This window comes from Gadus morhua, chromosome 23, assembly GCF_902167405.1.
Source record: "Gadus morhua chromosome 23, gadMor3.0, whole genome shotgun sequence".
NCBI lineage: Eukaryota > Metazoa > Chordata > Actinopteri > Gadiformes > Gadidae > Gadus > Gadus morhua.
In genome coordinates, this window is record NC_044070.1 from 4,928,491 (window position 1) to 4,944,345 (window position 15,855).

The 15,855-nt window shown below is 42.1% G+C and overlaps 1 protein-coding gene and 2 non-coding genes across 3 annotated transcripts in view; all 3 read right to left on the reverse strand.

Annotated features, from left to right (window-relative positions):
- dnah5l (dynein, axonemal, heavy chain 5 like) overlaps positions 1 to 10,144 on the reverse strand; it is a 74,864-nt gene extending 64,720 nt beyond the window's left edge. Inside the window, exons 1-15 of the mRNA XM_030349012.1 lie at positions 9,989 to 10,144; positions 7,241 to 7,532; positions 6,794 to 6,897; positions 6,496 to 6,684; positions 5,920 to 5,994; positions 5,339 to 5,413; positions 4,509 to 4,580; positions 4,205 to 4,306; positions 3,516 to 3,711; positions 2,956 to 3,121; positions 2,733 to 2,826; positions 1,705 to 1,803; positions 1,347 to 1,528; positions 591 to 710; positions 114 to 219 (exon numbers count right to left, since the gene is read on the reverse strand). Of these exons, the coding sequence (XP_030204872.1) occupies positions 114 to 219; positions 591 to 710; positions 1,347 to 1,528; positions 1,705 to 1,803; positions 2,733 to 2,826; positions 2,956 to 3,121; positions 3,516 to 3,711; positions 4,205 to 4,306; positions 4,509 to 4,580; positions 5,339 to 5,413; positions 5,920 to 5,994; positions 6,496 to 6,684; positions 6,794 to 6,897; positions 7,241 to 7,532 (1,872 nt within the window). The 5' untranslated portion in view covers positions 9,989 to 10,144. The remainder of the gene's footprint in view (positions 1 to 113; positions 220 to 590; positions 711 to 1,346; positions 1,529 to 1,704; positions 1,804 to 2,732; positions 2,827 to 2,955; positions 3,122 to 3,515; positions 3,712 to 4,204; positions 4,307 to 4,508; positions 4,581 to 5,338; positions 5,414 to 5,919; positions 5,995 to 6,495; positions 6,685 to 6,793; positions 6,898 to 7,240; positions 7,533 to 9,988) is intronic.
- A 3,794-nt stretch (positions 10,145 to 13,938) lies between these two features.
- On the reverse strand, positions 13,939 to 14,010 carry trnap-agg (transfer RNA proline (anticodon AGG)). Its single transcript has one exon. It is a non-coding gene; the product is annotated as a tRNA-Pro (tRNA).
- A 1,109-nt stretch (positions 14,011 to 15,119) lies between these two features.
- Positions 15,120 to 15,191, reverse strand: trnap-agg (transfer RNA proline (anticodon AGG)). The gene has a single exon. It is a non-coding gene; the product is annotated as a tRNA-Pro (tRNA).
- Between the last annotated feature and the right edge of the window lie 664 nt (positions 15,192 to 15,855).

Here is a 15,855-nt window from a genome sequence, read left to right on the forward strand (position 1 = left end):
AAACAATAACAATTAAGTGTGAAGGTATAAATTATAAAGGTTCTAAGTACCAGTACTTGACAGTATATTAAAGTGTATAAATGCTAGCAGACAATGTGGTGAAAGGGATGGACCTTCATGTTCCCCAGAGACTGCAGACTCTCCAGCGTGGACGCCATTTCTGCTAGCTTCTCCAGACGCCGGCAGAACGTGTCAAACTTTCCAAAGATGTAGTTCTCGCTGTCGAATTAACCCAAAAGAAGTGACTTAAGCATAAGAAGCCCAAGGACAAGAGGCTGAAAATATCCCATTTAGTGCTTGAAGGAAAGAATGGACAGAACAGGTTGGCCACTGAGAAATGCACAGTTCAACCATTGTCTTCAACTGCGGGGGTGTACCCAGTATCATTTTTTAAACAGGTTCTTTCCTTCCTCATTATTTAGATCAAACTATTCTTCTATGTATGTTCTATTAGTGTCTTAGGGTTGCATATCTGGATAATATCAGAAAAAAATGTCCACAAACAGTGTGTTTAGAACAAGATTATGAATTTACAGTACCGATACCACCGCACATTATGGCAGCTTCTAGAAAGCTCTTTCCTCTTCTACCTGAAGTCAAACTGTCGCTCCTCTGGGGTCTCTCTCAGTTTGTCCCTAACGGCATGGAAACTCTTCTGGTAGGAAGCGTTCAGATGGCAGCACTCAGAGATACGCTGCAGCAACTCTGGCCTGCAACACACACACACGAACACACACACACACATACACACACACACACACACACACACACACACACACACACACACACACACACACACACACACATAAACACACACATACACACACACACTCAAGCATACTCATGTGCAAACACACGGAAACACATTTGTATTGCCTTGTTTAAATCACGCTACAGTGAAATACCCACCATCATTAGGTATCTATTTAGATAACTACATTGCATGTTAAGATATGCGATATATTGCTATTTGTTACATGTCCTTACTTGTTGAAGGATGTTTGATGTTTTTATATGTGTTGTATTTACTTGTACCTAGGGACTGCAGATAAATTAAATAAGCCAAAGGCTTACTCTGGTGTGATGCACCAAATGGCTACATTTATGTTTTAATTGCACATGGTCCCTTTCAAATCAAATTGAAATAGAAGTTTGAAGTAAATTGAAGTAATTGAAGTAATTGTCTCTAAGGGAGCACTTCAGACGAGTCCTGGCACCTACTTAGCACAAACATCGCGCACCTTAACCTTGACCTGACTGAATGGCTATGCAAGATTCTGAATGAGGTTGCCATAGTGACGACAATATTACACAATGGACGGGTTGCTGAGCAAACAAAGACCTACCTGCTGTGCTCCCAGACCTTTGTCACGTCCTGCGTCAGGTAGGCGCGGCAGGTGCTGATCATCTGGTTGGTGACCTTGACAAACAGCGAGGTCATCCGCTCCGGCGTGTTGTAGAACTGGGAGAAGACGTGGATCATCCGGACGCTGGCCATCAGTCTGGGGATGTGGTCCAGCACGCTGGTCTGAGTGGGGGGGAGATAGAGTTATACAGGATAGGGGGAGGATGGCAAATCAGTTAACAAACGAGAAAGAGTAAGCAATACAATAATTGAAAATGGGTGATAGCAGAGAATGAAGAAGAAAGAAAGAAAGAACAAATTAATTAAAAGAAAGAAATACACAATACAGCTTGACTTACTGGGGTGGATTTCCCGAGGGGTCCGAAGAAGCGATCCAGGGTGTAGAGGTAGCGGACGTTGTTCTTAGCTTCGTTAGCCACCACAGTGATGTTTCCATCCTGACAAAAGGACCAAGCAGCTCCATGAACCTTCATGATAATCAACTCAGCAGCCTACCAAGTCTCATAAATCCTACTTGATTAATAGCTAAAGTCTGATGGCAGACGAGCTAAAATCTGGATGAACTGGGCGCTTGTTTTTGTTTTCCTTCATTTTGTTCCAACCAATCATGTTGCTAGAAAAACATCATTTTCTATAATAACAGTGACGCAAACTCGGCCAGCAATAGTAAACAGTAAACAAGTGTCTGTACATTTTTCAAATCAACACAGTGTAGACTAGCCACTAGGGCTGCTCGATTATGGAAAAAATCATAATCACGATTATTTTGGTCAATATTGAATCACGATTATTTTTGAGTTTGAAAACATGATGCATTTATTCAGCATGCGTCTCCCCATGAACACTTTTTAGCTGAGAACTTTGAAATTTCGCCTGAAAAAATATACACAAAATGGTCAAAAAGGAAATGTTCCTAATTCTTAGCAGAGTTGGATGGGACATATCACCCCAAATACCGAGATTTTAATTAATAAAATAAGGTGTTCATAACAGATTTCCCTGCTCCTAGGTGGCACTCAACACATGAATGAAGAAAACTTGAACGCAAAAACAAGTAACTGAAAAATGAGTTATTCAAGGTTTGGACCATGAAGAAATCCATTCAAAAATTCATCGTTAGATATATATCGTGATGCATCGTTATAGGATTTTCTTACAATATATTGATTATTGCAGAATCGCTGTCTCGCAATATTATCGGTATCGCCAGCCATGTAAAGCGTATCGTATCGTACCGTGAGGTAGGTGTGTTTACCACCCCTACTGTTTCGCAGGATCGAATCAGCCTACTTTCAAGTTGCTTTGCTCTGCTCTCTTGAGCAAATGGGGTGTGTCTACAATTAGTTGACACGTGGTTGGATCTCACCAGTTCTCTCCAAGTGCGTATGGTTCTGGACTTGGCCACCTGTAGAACTCCAAGAATCCTCTTTACCAGGGGGCGCTTCACCTCCTCCATCAGACTAAAAAAAACACACATACACACATAAACTGAAAGAAAAGTATTAACCAGTTGAAGGCCAAGGACTTAAGTTTGTGTTGGCGTGTTTGCGTGCATGAGGGTGAGTGTGTGCATGTGTGCGTGTATTGACCTGTTGAACGTGGTCATGCGTCTCTTCCAGTGCTCCAGCTCTGCGACCGGTCCGATGTCGTCGGCCTCCTTCCTCATCTGCTCGCTCTCGGTTAACACCTGCCTGATCTGATTGGTCCACACCGAGATAACGCCCTCCAGACGCTCCACCAGCTCACTGTCATTGGCTGAAGAATAGAGGAGAGAAGCTTTCCAGTCAACCCATTGGTCGTTGTTGAATATTCCATTTAATTTCAGCTTGAAGAATTACTATATCACAAATTGTGATCCACAAACGTGACAAACGTGTGTGCACGTTTGTCTACCTGCATGTAGTGCAGGTAGACTGGTTTCAGGCTGGTTTCAGGTATGTGTGCGTGCATGAGAGTGAGCATGTTGGCTGAGGTTGTATGTGTGTGAATGGACGTTTATGATCATGTGTGTGCATGCATGTGGGTGCATATTCTTGCGTGTGTGCATGTTCACACGTATGCTTATATGCAAAACAGAATGTGGGCTAATACTGTGTACGTCAGTGTGCATTCAATGCACGTGGGCGTGAGTGTGACCAGTGTACTCTACCCGCGTCGTTGTAGTCTGCAGGGCTGCTCAGCTGGTCCACGGCCTCCAGCAGGTCCTGCTGCTCCGGGGGCTGCAGCTGGAAGAGGTTCTCCATGTTGAGCCTGGCTGAGCTCAGGTGGCTGATGAAGTGCTCCACGGACCCCAGGAACACCTGCACATCAGGGCTGCCCTGGCCCTCCTTCATGCTGCCCCAGCTCTGGACAGAGGGAGAGAGAGAGAGAGAGAGAGAGCATATTTATTTACACATTTAACTGACTAGAACAATAATTAACAAATTAACTGAAATAAAATTAAATGAATAGTACAAAGAAAACAGAATAAAAAAGATTATCAGGCAGAGACAGAAAGAGAGCAAACTGGACAGAATTAGAAACTACAGAAGCGTAAGAGAGCAGGAAGCAAGACTGGGATTTGAAATATGGCGTAATCGAGAAAAGGTGAAGGGTGAGACAGCAGTAGGTGTTTGAGTGTGTGTGGGGGTACAGGTGTGTAGGCATGGGTGTGTGTGTAGGGGGTATGGGTTTGGGTTCTGGGACGTTGGAGGATGAATACAGAATTGTACACAGTAGGTACAGAATTAAAAGAGGAGTAGAATAAAAGCATTGCTATATTGCTATATCAGTATATGCTATTTGAAGTCCACCCCTGTTAATGTGCATTGAGTGTTGAGACTGTGTGCTCTCCCCAACCTGCTGGGAGCGTAGAGCAGGTAGCATGACCTGGGACAGAAGCCTCTCCACACTCTGCAGCAAGCTGTCGTCACAGCAGTCCAGCTGGCCAAAGTTCACTTCCTGTACACACAGGAAGTACTCCCTTAGCCTCGAACAAGGGAAACAAGTAAAGGACTAACACACAAATAGGATGTACATGTACAGGAAATTAAGTTGAAGGACTGGCTGACTGACTCACAGACTTACTGGCAGTGTGACTGGCTGACTGACTGGCTTGCTGGCTGTCTGACTGTCTGAAAGCTTATGCTGGTTCTCTACTGACCTGTTGTACATTAGCAGTGGTGATCGCCTTGTCTGTCGTCCTCAGAAAGAACATACACTTTCCTAGCAAAGGCTGCAATACAATCAGACAGACAGACCAACAGAGAGACAGACCGACAGAGAGGAGATAGACAGACAGTGCAAGTGAATGGAGGCAAATGGTTTTATCCACATTGCAAATATCAGCGAACAACAAAGTGGTTGTGTTTGTGTCGTAACTTCAGCAACCCTCGACTCTCTCACAGACCGACACACCGACACACACACCGACACACACACACACACCGACACACACACACACACACACACACACACACACACACACACACACACACACACACACACACACACACACACACACACACACACACAGTAACAAACAAACATGCACACAATGACATCAATCATCAGCTTTTCTTCTATAGCAACGGAACAAAACACAGCCAGGCTTCGTGAAAGTAAGAAAAGTCAACATCGTTTCTGTCGTCACCCTGGGACTCTTGAGCAACGATGAGGCAGAAATAAAATGATTACCTAATGCCTACGATGAACAAAGTAATTTCTAAGCCGATATATTTCTAAAACGAAATAAGCATGTTGTAGTTGACCCTCGATCTAACCATTTGGTGGACTTCAGTTTCTTTGAAAACATAATTTTCAACACATTCCCTCTGTGAACTTCTAATCCGTCAAGTACTCGTAACTGGGAGTTAGCCAGTGTAACTATACTGGTGTAGTGATTACCTAAACAGTCAGATATCATTTGTGTATCCCCACAGGACCCTTACCAATCCAAATGCAATATATATGGGTGGGTGCTGGTGACCTCACCTCAGAACTTCCTGTGGTCAGGAAGAGCTTTCTGATTGCGGGACCACTGCTGTTAGCCTCCATATTGGAAGAGGACTAGAGGGAGACAGAGACAGACAATCAGAGCGAGAGAGAGGGAGAGAGGGGGTGAGGGAGAGAGAGAGAGAGAGAGAGAGAGAGAGAGAGAGAGAGAGAGAGAGAGACAGAGAGAGAGAGACAGAGACAGAGACAGAGAGAGAGAGAGAGAGAGAGAGAGAGAGAGAGAGAGAGAGAGAGAGAGAGAGAGAGAGACAGAGAGAGAGAGACAGAGAGAGAGAGACAGAGACAGAGACAGAGAGAGAGAGAGAGAGAGAGAGAGAGACAGAGAGAAAGAGAGATATTTCGAATCGCCGGGTATAAGAGAAAGGAAGTTGGAAGTAGGAGAAAGAGATAACAAGATAAGGTAAGTAGAAGCATAAGTACGATAATGAAGTGATAAGGATAAGTTATATTGACATTTAACCAAATGTGGGAAGAAAAATACGGAGTAAAGCGAGAAAGGCAGGACCGACCAATGCTCACTGAGGTGATTAAGGCTAGAAAAGAGACAACGATTTTCAAACCTGTTTTGTGTCTTGATAGAAGAAAATAAGCCTTTTGGATCCATTGGCAGCAAAGAAGTCCTCTATCAGCCTGAACTAAGATAGAGGGTCCGACAGAGTTTTAATGGCCGTAGAACCAACAACCGTTTTAGGGTTAACATCCACTTTATGAATATGTGCTGGCTAATATTGCCCACTATGTTTGGCTCATGCAACTATCTAACATGTTTCTACCTTTTCATCCAACTAACTGACTCATGTTTCTACGTCTTCATCCAACTAACTGACTCATGTATCTACCTCGTCATCCAACTAACTGACTCATGTTTCTACCTCTTCATCCAACTAACTGATTCATGTATCTACCTCGTCATCCAACTAACTGACTCATGTTTCTACCTTTTCATCCAACTAACTGACTCATGTTTCTACCTCTTCATCCAACTAACTGACTCATGTTTCTACCTCTTCTTCCAACTAACTGACTCATGATTCTACCCTTTTCTTCCAACTAACTGACTCATGATTCTACCTCTTCTTCCAACTAACTGACTCATGATTCTACCTCTTCTTCCAACTAACCGACTCAAGTTTTACCTTGTCATCTGAGATGAGAACTTCCTCCGCCTCGTGCTCCGGCAGTGGCCCGGAGTCAGCCAGCCTGCTGATCAGGTACCTGTGTCGACCGTCCAGCGCAGCCTTTCTCTCTTCCTTCAGGGCCCGGGCCTTTCTGGCCATCTCTCTCTTGGCCTCGTTGGACAGAACCATGGTTCGTTTACCGGACACCTGGGGACCGCCGCCAGCCACCAAAACATCAGTCCACATCTGGACAGGGCATGAAAGAACTGGGCAAAACTTTGACACAAAAATCACAATGCAGTGCTCCGTCCCTTACCGAGATGCCAGTGATGGAGGCGTTACCGGCGATGGGAGAGACCATTTGATTTGTGCTTGCTAGTTTGATCCCTCCTACTCGCCGGTAGCTCTTGGCAATTGACTCTGTTTATGATAATGATAAACAAAGACATTAATACACACAAATACACACATCTGCCAATAACAATCATAAAAATCAGATGTGGACTCAATCATGACAAACAATTTTACGATTTCATTTGTAATATTCAGAGTTAGAGAGAGAGAGAGAGAGAGAGAGAGAGAGAGAGAGAGAGAGAGAGAGAGAGAGAGAGAGAGAGAGAGAGAGAGAGAGAGAGAGAGAGAGAGAGAGAGAGAGAGAGAGAGAGAGAGAGAAAGATAGAGAGAGATCTCTAATCAACGGTTCCAATTGGTAATAACACCATCATCCCTGTCATGTTTTGAGGAAACATTAAATGCTCCCCACCTCTTCTCAGCTCAATAGGAGGAGGATTTAGATTCTGCGTTATCATGAGGTTTGGGATTTCATCCGTTTCCACCGGCTGCTCTGCTAGACTCTCCAGCCCACCGTGGGATCTCTTCTCTGGGAGGGAAACGCCTTCCTGCTCACTGCCCTGGAGCTCCATATCTGAGGGGGGGATAGGGTCCTGGGGCTCCCCTGCCTGGGGCTCTGTGGCAAGGGGGGAGCCAGGAGCCTCAGCGATGGGAACATGGTCCCCTCCTAGAATATCCTCCTCTGGAGGCTGAGTGTCATTCATCTGGAGGAGTGGGATAAATATGAGAAGGGGAGGGGAAGAGAGAGAGGGATTACCTATGCGTACAAAGTAACGAATCCGCCCAATGAGGATGTACTATTAGGGGAGTAACGATACACGTATTTGTACCGAACCGTCACGGTACAGGCACTTCGGTGTGGTTACAGAGGTGGGCCGCAGTGCGTAAATGTGGCGTATAAACCGTTAGTATGGCGAATGTATAGGCTTGTTTTGCGATGCAGAAGTCGGAGTTCCCCCGAACGTTTAGCCAAGTATACTACTCCGACTCCGTAATCCGACTCCGTAACTACGGAGACCCCTCAGCAGCTCTACGTCGGGATGTCGGATACGCAATGCAATTTGCCGCCCGATCGATCTTATATGTTGACTACAAACCATGTATGCAGTGTTGTAAATAAACTTCCAAAGCTTTTCAAATCTTATTTGGTGTTTTATTGGTCCTTAAAGGTCCCATGGCAGGCCACTAGGTGTGGTGTGATTAGCCGCTACAAGCCGTTTCCACCTAGATGTGTGCTGGATAGATCAGTCTACCAGCCTACCCAGTGGACTGTAGCAAATGTTGCTCATCTATCCGTCACACATCCACAAAGTAAAAGTAAAGTAAACACGGTGCAAAGTCAATCCGGAGAAGTTATTCCGGAAATGATTTGTTAGAGGACCAATCACAGCCCTTGCCGTCTCCGTTGCGTCGACCAATAGGTCCATGGCGTCGACGGATAGTTAAAAAATATTGGATGCGCAAGTAAGCTACGGAGAGGGTCTCCGATAGGCTCTCCGTGTCTACGTACAGCACTTTAACATACACCTGCATTTGAAAAGGCGCCATCCAGGTGTTACTATCACCGTTGCTGTGAAAAAAAAAACACTATTTCAACAACCCCTGTCTGGGAATTCAGAAATGAAAATGCCATAACCAAGTTTATTGCTGCTGATCTATGGCCATTCTCCGTTGTTGACAAACAAGCGGTTTCTTAAAACGTACCGTACCGTGACTTCAAAAACGAGGTAAGTAACGAACTGTGACTTTTGTGTACCGTTACACCCCATTGTACTATGTTGTGAATTATCAACTATTCCACTGACTGTATTACAGTTGCAGCAAATCAAATTAACACAATAGGCCTACTACATGTACTCAAGGTCAGGAAAAAAGCAACGCTTCTGCAATTAGAATTTAATTAAACTTACATTACATTAAATTACACTCTAACATTCAGTGTTTTCAAAAAATTAATAAAAATTGTAACACCACCAAAAAGGGTAAGGGGTTATTTATTTGTTGTGTTCTAGGACATCTAGAACAGACCTGGACATCGCGGGCCACTCAGAATTATTTCTTACTGATCATTTTTTATAAAACATTTATGTAAAGACTGCTTGTAAGAAGATACACATCGGTAAAGGAGAAGGGCCTTTATTGTGAAAACTGCTGCTAAGCGCGTGATCGTGATGAGGAGCATGTGGTTGTTTAGCAAGTGTCATTAAACTTTCTCATTGATGCAATACAACAACTCTCAGTGATGAACACCTGGCTGTCAGCTGTGCTGCGCATAGCCACATCAGGACCTGACTTCAGTGCACTTGTTCAAGCCATTGTTCAAGCCCATCAGAGAAATAGCTCCTCCCACTGAATACTTTTGTATATGTGTGGGTTGTCTTTAATAGGTCCATGGTTGTAATGTCAACCCTACATCATCAAATGTGGATGCAGTTCAATCACCTGTTCAAGTTATGCGCACTTGGAACGGATACAGATAGATTTAAATATATTTATTTGTAAACCAAAGTGTACAATCTGTCATTCTGTTGTGCCCATGTGGATTACATGATTGTATTCGCATTAATTTGGCGTAAGTTTAAATTAGAAATGCTTACTAAGGGTGACAGCAATATATTTTCTATAATCCAATCGAAAGGATTGGACCTGACAGAATTCCCTCGGCCCTCAAAGGCATGCGGATTTCTTATGATGTGGCGCCGATGAAAAATGACTGATCAACGGCTTCACGCTCGAGCCACAACGTAATGAGACCAACGGAAATATACGAAGCGGGTATGAAATGAAATTAAACTGTTCAACTGTTTTGTTGGAAAAGTATAAATGATATCGAACATTTGTTTAGATATATTTGACTATCAAAATGTGTTGATTTGAATGTTACAAGGTCAACGCTTAAAATTGACCAAGTTACGAAGTCTGAAGTAGCCTAGTCATAGAACGAACGGCTCCGCCGTCTTCCTATTGACTTTTATTATAAAAGATAATATTTTAAAAGTAATTAATCATAAAAAGCTAATTTGAACATTTTAAAAGTGGAATAGAGTTTCCAGGTGAACATTTCTGGAAGGGGAGGGTCGCACAAATGTGTAGATAATAATAAAGAAATAAAGAAAGAATAAAGCTAACAACAGTTGAGCTTAGTAGGCCAATGACTAACCTGTGGTCCTGGGGTGTGTGTGTGGGTTGTGAGGAGCCCTGCAGTGAGTCTTCAGTCCAGTCTCCCACCATAAACAGAACACTATCAATCCTAACCTACAGACGTTTATTACAACTGTCTGAATGTGCCGCACGCTCTCCTTCTCGTTCTCCTGCACTCTCTGTGGACAAAGTTTGACCGTTGCCATGGCAGCACTTGTCGGCATTATGTGGTTGACCTGTAGTGAAGTAAGCACTTTGTGGTGTGACTGTGTGTGTGTGTGTGTGTGTGTGTGTGTGTGTGTGTGTGTGTGTGTGTGTGTGTGTGTGTGTGTGTGTGTGTGTGTGTGTGTGTGTGTGTGTGTGTGTGTGTGTGTGTCTTTGATTACACAACAATTTCTGGCAGGAGTCTGCAAAGCCCTTTTAAATACCTAAGAGATAAATATCAAGTTGCATGTGTGTGTGTGTGTGTGTGTGTGTGTGTGTGTGTGTGTGTGTGTGTGTGTGTGTGTGTGTGTGTGTGTGTGTGTGTGTGTGTGTGTGTGTGTGTGTGTGTGTGTGTGTGTATTTATGTGTGTGTGTTGGTGTACGTGTGTATGGGTATGTGTTGTTGAGCCTGGATGTTCACCAGCTGCTGGCCAAAATAAACCCAAACAGGCACGTGCGCACACACACACAAACACACACACACACAAACACACACACACACACACACACACACACACACACACACACACACACACACACACACACACACACATACACTCCCCCCCACACACACACACAAACAACAACATTTGCCTCATCACTGTATAAAATAAACTGACTTCAAATCATGCTATATATCGTATCTAAACAGTTTAAATTGGCATTAAGTTCAGTTAATAATTTTGCATTTTGCCATGCTTGGCTTGCCATTTCTGTACAATAAATATAGCATTATAGATCATGATCAACCTATCATCATAAAACAATAATGAACGACCCACTTTCGGGGCTGTTCTGTCAAGATGTGCTCTAACATAGCATTCTCTAACACCATCCAAATGCCCATGAGCAAACCATTTCATACGGTTAAATTGTATTGTTTCTATTTGTAGACCATTGTATTGAAATATTTATGAGCTGAGCTGCTCCATCTTATCCATACTTAAGACTTACACTTTGATAGGTTACTTTTTTGCGTTGGTATGTAAGATGTCTTTCTGGTTTGTATAGTGTATGTAAACGTATGCAATGCATATCTTTGTGTTGTGTGTGCGTGTGTGTTTGTATCTATCTGTTCGTGTAATGGGGGATAAGCTACTTCCAATCCACTGGTTGTTACCATCTGCTCTGTCTCTCTGTCCGTCTATATTTTGTAACCATACTACCCAGGTCGTGTATTTTACATTTTAATGTTCTGTGATTCCAACGACATGATGCAAACAGCTTACACATACAAACGCACACACGCCACGTCAATATGCATTCAGGGTCCGACTGAGTGAATAATCTTTCTCTTTAGGAACCTCAGCGACTTATTATTTGTCTCAGGGGATATTTTTGCTTTTAGAAAAAATAATAATAATGCATTTTATTTTTGGCACCTTTCAAGTCACCCGAGGTCTCATACAAAGAGAAAAATAAGCACAAAATAACAACCTCAAAGCTTAAAATAACAGCATCAAACATTATTAAAACCAAACATCAATCACTGGTCACTGTAGTGCACAGTGATAATGAGTATGACTTTTGAACTTTTAGGATTTTATTAGATGGTTTTCTCTGGTATACCATCTCCCTTGTCCAATTGTGTGTTCCTCCCTTGGTCTCTCTCTCTTCCTCTCTTTCTATCTCTCTCTCTCCACAGTGCCAGGACCATATAAACAAATGTAGTGCTACCCCACAGGAGGCACATACACACACACACAACTAATTACTATTGAAAAAAACATTCTAGAAAAAAGGTTTATCACATCATTATCTTTTTGTATAAACAATAAAATAATGTAAATTAACTTCATCTTGAGCCCATTGTCATGTTTTAACCACGCTGTTGCAAGTCCACCCCTGGCCAGCAAGGGGAGACAAAAGTATATGATGTAGATTTGTATATTATCCATTATCCATTATCCTAATACTCATTATAGATAAATAAATTAGGGAGAAGGGGTGAGATTAAATAAGTTTTCTTCTTCTCACCCCTTTTCGAACAGGTAAAGCAAGTGTAAGACAGTTTCTTCTTTTGTGGTTTTCTTTGTGTGTAAATATTACTTTATTGTAACTGTCCACTTTTTTCATTTATTTGATTGTTTATTATTGCTTTTTTATTATTATTATTTACTTGTTTGAAGTAAAAACTTTTTCAATTCTATTCGAATCAATTCAATTCAGTTTACGCAGCTATTTTAATCCAGTGTGCTTGGCCTCAGGTGCCTAGCCCCAAATGTTAGGCCCTGTACACAGGAACTCTCCTCTCATGTTGATTCAATATTCACACATTTTAACGAATAAACTATAGTCTATATAGTACTAATAATTAGTTAATGCAAATGCCAAATTTAAACCAATTTTATAATTGGGATATGTGCTTTTGTCTGCATTCTACAGTGTTTGAAAGCTCAGCTAACAATATCCTTTATGTAAATTAGGCTTCTTGTTTGAGATCTGCCCTTTGGGTATTTGATATATTCTATATATATATATATATATATATATATATATATATATATATATAAAAGAATAAGTGGACATAAGGACGCTCGCTTGAAGCAATTGTCATTCTCTAGAAAAGACATACAACTGATATTTGCCATCCAATGTTTGAAATCCTAATAATGAGAAAGGCAGAGTAATGGACCTGACAACTGATATTTGCTTTCTCGAATTGTTCTGTTTTTTACTTTGGCTATTCTACCATTAAAAAAAAAAAGAAGAAAGTTGTTCAGGGCATGTAGCAAAATAATGAGAACCTGAGAAACAATAAGGATGTAACTTGTATTGTCTGGAAACATCAGATGAGAACATGTTGTACATGTACAGAGGTTGGTCCCCAAATGAAACAATATATCCAAACCAATGCAAAAAGTGTGAAACATAACTATTGCAAGGTCAGGGCGAATATAATTCAACGACACTAGGCCAAACCATCACAATTGAACCATACGGCAACAATATGGTGATCAATTTCAATATAATTAACCCATATCAAGTAGGCTATTTATTACGAGAAACACTCGCTCATAGAGTTTGTGTTAGGATTCAATTTTTTGCCAGGATCCTAGATTATCTATGTTATGCAATCATACATAACTTTGATGACATAAACAACAGAGGTAAGTTCATTATTGCTTGCAGAAGAAGTTACGTTTCTTTTATTTGATTTTTGTCCTTTGTTTCAGCAGATTTTGGTCAAATTGCTATAGCTGTGCACAGATATGAAATACATAACCAATGTGGTGACATGCTTATTTGTTCGTTTTGGTTGGGAATTGTGTGTATCTGAGGGTTAGTCACATTTTTGGGCTTATTATTTTCTTTGTGTCTCGTGACTTCAAGATTGCGTCTGCAAAAACAAACAAGATAGCTGATATTTATTTTAATACGACAAACTAAATCAATATAGCTTCGTCTTTCAAATGGGTTTTCTAACGTGAACTGTGCATTTTATTTTCGTAATCTTCGTTCAGGGACTGAACTTGATAACGTTGAGATACGTGCTTTGGGGTTACGTTTGAATAACTAAAGTGTTTGGGGTAAACCTACATGAAAGTAGGTGTAGGTTGATGGCAACAAAGAATACCAGCCTGCCAAGTAGACTGCCGGTTTTACACCGAATTCTGCGACCCACCGAAAAGTGTGAGCCCAGGGGGCGCTGTTGCATATTTTCTGCAATATGCACGAGTTTGGATATTTTAGATATTTTTAAGAATTGCGTTTTCAATACTGGGAATTGGTGTGCAACAACGATCTCAAAATTCTTTCTCATTAGGGCTCGTCCGGGATTTGAACCCAGGACCTCTCGCACCCTAAGCAAGAATCATACCCCTAGACCAACGAACCACATTAACTAAAATCGCTTGGGTCAATTTTGTAGCTGGTCCAATGATAAACAACAGCTCGACCCCTTCTACAAAATTTGAGGTTCAAAACTTTGACAGACGTAGTGTTGTAGCGTTTTTTGCCGCCTACTTCCGGGGTATCGAGCCTCGCATAGTTCCAAACATCCATTCTACGGCGTTGGACATCATTCATTTCCATCGCTGGCCGCCGAGTAACTTCTGAGGTTCGAAAGGAAACACATTTTCATCTCTCCTTGACACGATGACGTTTTCTACAAAGGTTAAGGAAAAGAGGCATAACGAGGCATAAAGGAGGTTAGGAGATTTGACGATTCGTAGAGGCCTACTAGGTTCTATAAATCCCGGAAATTTGAACAAGTTAATCTCGACTTGTGTAGCACCAAGCCCCAACCACAGCGAGATATACCAGAGCCCGTCTACGAATATTATACATTCTCGGGATATACCAGCATCCAGTGCTGAAGTGACAAACATTGCAGTAGCACCGGGTGGCCACTACGAGGTGGTACCAAAAGGGAGCAATTCATCGTTGACTCACATGTTAAACAGGCCGTTTTCACAGTCTTATTAAACCAATTTACAGAGTGGTCCAAAAAAAACATTCTAGTCAGTATGTTTAGTTCATATCTCCATGACAACACTGAGGCGGGTGATTATTTTTTTAGGAGGTTGCTTTTTATTTTATTGGTTGAAATGTATGAATATTTGGGGCGCGGGCTCTTGAGTGACAGCCAACTAATGTTGCTAATTCGGTGTACGTCACCTAGATGGGCGAATCTCATGCCCTTGTTTGTTTAAAGGAAATGAGGCGGAGTCAAACTATTTAGCTACGTTTGAATAACTAAAGTGTTTGGGGTAAACCTACATGAAAATAGGTGTAGGTTGATGGCAACAAAGAATACCAGCCTGCCAAGTAGACTGCCGGTTTTACACCGAATTCTGTGACCCACGAAAAGTGTGACCGCAGGGGGCGCTGTTGCATATTTTCTGCAATATGCACGAGTTTGGATATTTGAGATATTTTTAAGAATTGCGTTTTCAATACTGGGAATTGGTGTGCAACAACGATCTCAAAATTAAATCTCAGCAGGGCTCGTCCGGGATTTGAACCGGTGATCTCTCGCACCCTAAGCGAGAATCATACCCCTAGACCAACGAACCACATAAACATAAATCGCTTGGGTCAATTTTGTAGCTGGTCCAATGATAAACAACAGCTCGACCCCTTCTACAAAATTTGAGGTTCAAAACTTTGACAGGTGTAGTGTTGTAGCGTTTTTTGCCGCCTACTTCCGGGGTATGGAGCCTCGCATAGTTCCAAACATCCATTCTACGGCGTTGGACGTCATTCATTTCCATCGCTGGCCGCCGAGTAACTTCTGAGGTTCGAAAGGAAACACATTTTCATCTCTCCTTGACACGATGACGTTTTCTACAAAGGTTAAGGAAAAGAGGCATAACGAGGCATAAAGGAGGTTAGGAGATTTGACGATTCGTTGAGGCCTACTAGGTTCTATAAATCCCGGAAATTTGAACAAGTTAATCTCGACTTGTGTAGCACCAAGCCCCAACCACAGCGAGATATACCAGAGCCCGTCTACGAATATTATACATTCTCTGGATATACCAGCATCCAGTGCTGAAGTGACAAACATTGCAGTAGCACCGGGTGGCCACCACGAGGTGGTACCAAAAGGGAGCAATTCATCGTTGACTCACATGTTAAACAGGCCGTTTTCAAAGTCTTATTAAACCTATTTACAGAGTGGTCCAAAAAAAACATTCTAGTCAGTATGTTTAGTTCATATCTCCATGACAACACTGA